Source organism: Oryzias melastigma, linkage group LG6, assembly GCF_002922805.2.
Source record: "Oryzias melastigma strain HK-1 linkage group LG6, ASM292280v2, whole genome shotgun sequence".
NCBI classification, from domain to species: Eukaryota; Metazoa; Chordata; class Actinopteri; order Beloniformes; family Adrianichthyidae; genus Oryzias; species Oryzias melastigma.
The window spans coordinates 30022154-30029797 of record NC_050517.1 but is presented as its reverse complement, the minus strand read 5'-3'; the positions used below and the strand labels follow the sequence as shown (position 1 = coordinate 30029797).

At 39.5% G+C, this 7644-nt stretch overlaps 2 protein-coding genes and 1 long non-coding RNA gene across 4 annotated transcripts in view; 2 read left to right on the top strand and 1 right to left on the bottom strand.

Annotated features, from left to right (window-relative positions):
- LOC112152808 (charged multivesicular body protein 4b) overlaps positions 1-965 on the top strand; it is a 3387-nt gene extending 2422 nt beyond the window's left edge. The window contains exons 4-5 of the mRNA XM_024282605.2: positions 223-331; positions 413-965. Of these exons, the coding sequence (XP_024138373.1) occupies positions 223-331; positions 413-480 (177 nt within the window). The 3' untranslated portion in view covers positions 481-965. The remainder of the gene's footprint in view (positions 1-222; positions 332-412) is intronic.
- Positions 1-7644, bottom strand: part of LOC112152814 — a 9345-nt gene that overhangs the window by 1127 nt on the left and 574 nt on the right. Inside the window, exon 2 of the long non-coding RNA XR_002920396.2 lies at positions 5701-5904. This is a non-coding gene — a long non-coding RNA (uncharacterized LOC112152814). The remainder of the gene's footprint in view (positions 1-5700; positions 5905-7644) is intronic.
- The window catches only part of cdk10 (cyclin-dependent kinase 10), a 12893-nt gene continuing 11061 nt past the window's right edge, over positions 5813-7644 (top strand). Inside the window, exons 1-2 of one of the 2 annotated variants that reach the window (XM_024282599.2) lie at positions 5813-5951; positions 7191-7306. In XM_024282599.2, coding sequence (XP_024138367.1) covers positions 7217-7306 — 90 coding nt within the window. In that variant the 5' untranslated portion in view covers positions 5813-5951; positions 7191-7216. Of the gene's footprint in view, positions 5952-7096; positions 7307-7644 lie in introns of those variants that run through there. The other variant, XM_024282600.2, reaches the window with a different exon arrangement.

Genomic DNA, 7644 nt, shown 5'->3' with positions numbered 1-7644 from the left:
TTTATAAAAAAAGAAGCTGATGTCCTAAAAAGAAGGATATCCAGTATTACCTCACAAAGCAGTTCAAAGAGTAAATGATGAAATCTCTCACAAAGATCCTGAACTTCTCAAAGATTGAAGAGATCTCATTCAAGTATTATTGATGTTTGTTATTACCGAGTCGCTGATGTGAGGCCGTGTCTCCGTGTTCTTCATCTGGCTGTTTTCTGTTCTTTCTTGCAGAGCGTCCTCCTGGAGGAGCTGGAGAAGCTGGAGAAGAGTCTGGATGAGAGTCTGTTTGAGGCGGACAGGAAGGAGCAGGAGGTTCTGGCTGCGTCTCCGTCCAATCACGGTGAGATTCTCGCAGCTTGTGGGTGGAGCCGACAAGCGTCGCTATCGTCTGCTCACAGTTTCACTGGTCTGATCCTTAAAGCCAAGCTGGAGGAGGAGGACATCGCAGAGGACCTGGAGTATCTCCGGCAGTGGGCCAACTCCCTGTGACTCGACCCGACTCGACCTGACTCGACTCGACCTGACTCGACTTTACTTGACTTGACTTGACTTGACCTGACTCGACCCGACTCAACTCAACCCGACTCGACCCGACTCGACTTGATTCAACTCGACCTGACCCGACTCGACTTGACTCGACCTGACCCGACTCGACCCGACTCGACTTGATTCAACTCGACCTGACCCGACTCGACCTGACCCGACTCGACTTGACTCGACCTGACCCGACTCGACTCGTGCAGGAGAGGAGATGATTGACACAACAAGCAGCAGCTGGAATGAGTTCTGTAAACATGGGTTCACGTTCAGCAAATGGTACCAATGAACCCAAAGGAAGTTCTGGTTTCTCAGCATGAGCAGAACTTCTCACTAACGTTCCAGATTCATCCTCCTGATCCAGTTTGAGTTTCCTGTTATTTCCTCTAAATGTTTGATTCTTTCATAGTTTTGGAATAAACAGCAAATCGAGCGTCTTTGATCATTTTCTTTAAAACAATATATTATATATATATAACATATTTGGACTAAATTTGGTACAAAGACAGAGAGTGGGCGGAGCAACATCTGCAGGAGAAAAGGTCTGCTGTGAAAAGGAGAAGAATGAGATGCAGCGAGACTCAAGATCAGATGAGGGGAAGTGAGGAGGAGGAGGAGCAGAGAGGAGGAGGAAGAGGAGGAGTTGTGAGGAAGAGGAGGAGTGGTGAGAAGCAGAGAGGAGGAGTGGTGAGGAAGAGGAGGAGTGGTGAGGAGGAGTGGTGAGGAAGAGGAGGAGTGGAGAGGAGGAGGAAGAGGAGGAGAGAGGAGGAGTGGTGAAGAAGAGGAGGAGTGGTGAGGAGGAGGAGGAGTGGTGAGGAGGAGGAAGAGGAAGAGTTGTGAGGAAGAGGAGGAGTGGTGAGGAGGAGGAAGAGGAAGAGTTGTGAGGAAGAGGAGGAGTGGTGAGGAGGAGAGAGGAGGAGTGGTGAGGAGGAGAGAGGAGCAGCAGTGGTGAGCAGCGATTCAGGTAGAAGACTGAAGACTCGGGAGGCGGTGATGATGAAGATGTTGAGGTTGTTTGTGGGAGGGGCCAGGAATGAACCGTCAGAGGAGCAGATCCCAGCAGACTGAACTGGTTTGGACACGGAGCAGGAATGGAGATGGAGTCGGGATAAAGGACGCAGAGGAGGAGGAACAAAGAGGAGGAGGATGGTTAGATGGAGGCAGAACGCCGGCTGTGGCGCCCCCTACAGGAAGCAGCTGGAGGACAAAGAAGAAAAAGATTCTGACCGTAACAGTTGTCTCCTCTAGCAGAAAATAACTTTGAAAATATTTGTTTTACGTTTGGAAGTTATAACAAACTTTAATCCAGCATGTTTAAGTCAGTGTTGAGGTTTATGGAAACATGTTTGTTTCTTCTCACTCAAACCAGATTTGCTGGTTAAATCCAGGATCCTGTACTGTTGCCATAAGCAACTTCCCCGGATTACCGTCCCTCAGTCGGACGGCCAGCGGGACAGAGATGGGACGAAGACGCAGACAGACGGCAGCTTAGAGACATGAGCTTCATATCTGTGGACATGAAAGAGTTCTGCAACAGCTGACTGAAGCTCAATGGGTTCTGGAGCCAGCCAGAGGGAATATTCCGGTAAGAACGCAGAGAAGAGTTTACCTAAACAAACATTGAACTGTTTACAGAACGTTCTGGTAGGTCAGAGAGTTGATGTTAATCTAAATGTGCGCAGATTTCAAATGAAGGATTGATATCTGTCTAGTTTTGATGATTTAAGGTCTAATGACGTGGATGAAGGATGGAAAACAAAAGAAAGATTTCCTTCTGAAGAACACGAAGAGAGACTTCAGACAGCGTTAGCTCTGGGTCCAGTTGTCCAGTTACACAGACCATGGGAGCTCCCAGTCCTTTGTCTCTGTGGTTTCAGGAGAACGGCATTAGGACAGTTTACTGATCATCATTAACTCTAATCTGTGGACATCCATGGAGTTCCTCTGGGATCCAGACACAATCCTTACACCATTAGGAAATTAGCTCAATCCAATTTGAGAGGTCGCTTGCTCTTCATGAACTGCTGGACCACATGACTGAGCTGCCGCGCACACGCGTGCACACACACACACACGTGCACAGACTGCTGGAAACTCCCGCGTCAGCAGCTTCAGTCGATCAGCTGACCTGAGCTCCAGAACGGACTCGAGCGTTTGTTCCTCTGAGACACGAGTCCTTTACAGTTACTGTACATGTCAAGAGTGAACGTCTTCCAGCCTCCACTGGGATCACGAGGAGATAACACGTTCATGTCTGGTGTGTCACAGACCGTCTGTGCAAACATCTGAGAGTTAAAGACACGTTTCAAACAGTAAACTTATTTATGTTAACACATTTAACAGGTTTAAGTTGGTTATGAAATAAACGTTTGCAAAGAAACTAAACAGAACGAGAACGAACAGAAAAAGAACGTTTTTGAGGATTATTTGGTTTGCAAACTGCAGTCTTCTTGAGGGCATGGTGGAGGTGGTATCATGCTGTGGAATACTTTAATCAGATCTTGGAAGATTTCAGTAATCTAAGAAACTAGATTTTAGCTTTAACATTTAGGTACATTTTAGCCCTTTGTTTAGTGTATTCAATCATGTTCATTTATACATGTATGTTACAGTCGCGTGTGCATTAGCACCACTAACACGTGTGTTGTGTCTTCTATCCGTGTTTGAAAGGTGGCCGGCAGAAGCATTGCTTATTGAAGCCCCTCCCCCTTCATTCATTATAATAGATGTTTACAATACTGACAACTATTAACAATAATCATAAGTTAAGCTTCATCACAATATTCTTTATAAACAAACAATAAACATAGTAAATAAACACAGTATTTATCCAACACATTCACACATTTAACTCAGTATTTGATCTACTTTTGGAGACATTGAGTACACGCTGTTATTAGACATACATCAGGAATTTGTATATTTTGTCCATGTGATACATTTATGACTTTTTAAACAAGTATATATTATTGAATTGATTTTGTTTCAAACCCAGATTGTTCCAGTTTTACTCCACATACTGACACAGAATTCTCTCCTTTTCGTACGTATTAAAGGTTGTTTAAATGTTTCTGGTTCACGTAATTTATGGGAATCGTCTCTCAGTATAAATAGTTTTTGAATGTTGTTTGGTAATACATTCTTATATGCTTCATATAATATTTGGGCTGTTTGATAATTTATAAGATCGTGTAATTTTAGTACCTTGGACTGTATTAGGAGTTGATTTGTGTGTTCCAGGTATTCTACTTTATGAATAATCCTAACGCCTCGTTTCTGTAACATGTACGATGGTTGTTCTGAGGTTTGGTCATTTTCCCCAAACTTCATTACAGTATGTGAGGTAAGGAAGGATTAATGAGCAGTACAATGTACGAAGTCAAGATTATATTTACATTTATTTATTATTGAGAGATTTTTTAAAACTTTAATTTTTAAGTGTCTTATGTGAGATTTCCAAGATAATTTGGAATCAAATATTAATCCCAAAAATGTGTTTTCCTGAACTTCTTCCATTTATATTTATTTGTTGTTTGGGATTTTCTTTATAATTGCCAAATATTTTAACTTCTGTTTTGCTTAAGTTTAATGATAATTTGTTGCTATCGATCCATTTTTTTATAGTTTGCAGTTCCTCATTAATGTTGCTAATTAACTTATCATAACTATCATTACTATAAAATATATTAGTGTCATCTGCATACAACACAATCTTTAATAGATTGGATATGTTAAATATGTCGTTAATGTACAGGCTAAATCATTTAGGTCCTACTACGGAGCCCTGAGGGACCCCACATGTAACGATTTTTATTGATCTATGGTGACGTATTGAGTTCTTCCAGTTAAATACCTTCTTACCTTTTCCCTCCATTCCTCTAGTACCATAACGTTGAAATAAGGTTAATAACCTGTTTCTCCAGTGACACGTCTATGTCGAGGTGATCAGCTGACGGTTTGTTTTTACACTTATTGACAATATTTAGGATTTCTTCTTCTGTAGTTGCAGTAACGAACACTGAGTGTGGATTGATTTTTATTTTATCGTTGAATTGGTTAATATCCTCATCTGGTATTTCTGCTGCTAAATCTGAGCCGACATTCACAAAGAATTTAATATATTATCATAATACAATTCTTTACTTTTCCTAATTACATCTGTTAACTTATTTTTATATATTTTGTGTCTCTCTTCTGCTTCTTTTGTTTTGAGTTTAATAAAAGTTTTGTAAAGAGCATTTTTCCTGCAAGCATTCATAATCCCCTCAGTGATCCAGGGATTAACAGAATCTTTATTTACTTTAACTGGACAGTTTTTAATGAATAAAGATATGAATATTTCTATGAGGTTATCGAATGCTTCATCAACCTCTACTTGCTCTTATCTTGAGCTGCAGTTCTGTGAATATTAACTGTTCTTAAATGCAGTAATTGTTTCCTCAGTTTTTACTCTTTTATATAATGTGTTTTTGATTTATTGGTTGTATTAAATTCACTGTGGAGACTGTGAATATTGGTAAGTGATCAGTAATATCATTATGAACAAACCACTGGTTATGTGATTTATCATGATATTAGTAAAAATGTTATCAATAATTTGTCACTATGAGTTGTTATTCTGGTTGGGAGAAGGACATGCTGTACATTGAATGAATAAATAAATCAGTAGTGTTTTGTTTAGATGGATTCAGAAGATTTGTATTGAAGTCACCACATATAAACATGGGGTTATTCAACGTAAAGAACATTTTTTCTTCATGTTCTTGAAACATTAAGACCTGCACTAGGTGGTCTGTAAATACAACTTATGATTATGTTTTTTTGTTTTTGTTGAATATTTCCACAGTTATACATCCCATTACATTTCTATTATAATTGACATGTATTTTATTATATCAAATCTAATTGATTTATGTATTTATAGGGCAACTCCACCTGATGATACTTTCCTGTGGACAAATACTACAAAAATATTCAACTTTCAGCTGCAAATCACTGATTTACAATTCTTTCTATTTATTGGGAAGAATTTTATATTTTACAGAAAAATGTTAGAAACCTTCAATATTTTTAAAAACTTGTATTTTTAGAATTTAGACCTAATTTTGTCATTTGAATGAGTACTGAATCAGCGAAGTGATTTGTTATTTTTGGATCTTTTTTGTTTTTCACCTCAACATCTTGCGGTTCTTCCCCGTCTCTCAGTGTCAGAGAGTCCCCTCTCGTCACAGCCCAACACTGAGATGGAGGCGGTCCAGACTGCTGAGCGTACGCCTCTCATCGTCATCACCGCTCCGTCACGCGATGACATCTACGCCACGCCGTCCAACATCACCATCGCTGATGCTCTGAAGGAGCGAAGGCCGGGGTCCACTCCTTTTGTTGTGGGGAAGAAGCAGATAGCCAGACGGTAATCGTCCAAGGTAAAGACCGTATTATGGTTCTGTGACATTCTCAGAATGAAGCCAGTTGGTCTAATGTGTTGCATTGTGTCATCACCTTCTAAATAAGTATTCATTCCACCCTTTAACTAACATACGTACCAATGTCTTCTCTTTCTCTTCAAATGATCAAATCAAAGCTTTTTAAGACAGAAGAGAGCAATCAGGTCATCAGCAGACAGTATGACCTTGTTATTTAAAAATCCGTTTGTTGGATTTTATGGAGGGAAACTCTCACACACTTGAGTAAGAATCCAGAGGTCTTGATTTACTGAAATGTGCCCCACGTTATGATACAACCTCCATCATGCTTGATTTGAAGAATCACTGTTGTGATAGTTTTCATGCATTTAAATAGTGGTTTCGGTTCAGGAGTTCCTTTGATGCTGTATTTGCTGCTGCAGACAGACATGTTGAGAATGAGTCTCACTGATGAGCGGAGCTGAGAGTTGGAACAATGTTTGTTTATTCAGATGATTTTTTGTTGTTCTAAAAATAAACTGTCTTTACAATATTTTCAGTAAATAAACTGCATCTTATTTTGTCCCCACATATTTTTTATGACAATATATGACAGTAAAATGTTAATTTAACTATACATTTTAGGACTTGAGATGACTTGAACTTCTACTACAAGATTCCAGAATTTAATTTGACTTGAAAAAAATAAAACTTGTGAAAATCTCTTGTTGGAGAACATAATCTTGTAAATATTTGTTATTTAAATTTGATCTCCAGCATTCACGTAACAGATATATAACGTATATGAGGAGTATGTTTGAGTTTTTGTCAAATGACTCCGGGAAAGTTTTTATTCATTCATGTAAAAACAGGACTTAATACAGTATTCCTGTTTAGCCTCTATATATTTCTATGGTTGGCAGGTTTGTTGACAAATATTATAGAAGTTTATTTTTCCTTAAATATCATTTTTTCAAAGGAAAAAATGTTTTTTAAATGTGGTTCAAGCCAATTATCAAACTTTTCCAAAATCGTAGTTAGTGTATTCCCGAGACTCCGTTTCACTTTGATCTAAAATACATATTTATTTTAACTATGAACACAGATAAATGAGATAGTTTCTCAAATGAACCCGATGCGTATGTTCTTTTTAGGAGTTTAAACTCCGGGAAAGTTTTGGTTGACCTGCGTTTCACTAACAAACATGGCGCCGCGCGGGTTCAATTCTTAAGCTAACCTACATTTTTATCTATTTTCAAGCTGAAATCTCCACGTTCGTTTAAAGAATGGACTCCATCGGAGAGGACGACGCAGACTCGATCAGGCTGAAGTCCGTTAAAGACTCCAAAACGTTCACGGTGCCTCAGAATGACCGGGTAAGTCACGCGGCTAGCATGCTAACGCGAGATCCACGAGCGAGAACTATTAGCTTTTAAAACTGGTGTCAAGCCAGCACGCTCTCGCTAAACTGCTGTCAAGTGAGCCCTCTCTGGAATACGGCGTGCGACTTTAATACAATCATTACGGTAGCAGCAAGAAAGGCTTCATTTCAAAGAAAAAGTAAAGGGTACCTCCATGTTTCCACAGAACCATTTCACTTCTCACTTATAGTATCCTTTCATGTACCCTTACCCTCAAAGTTTCACTCAGATCTGATGTGGTATTTTGAAGTACTGCCCTGTTAAAATTGTGTACTTAAGCGAGAAAAAACTAC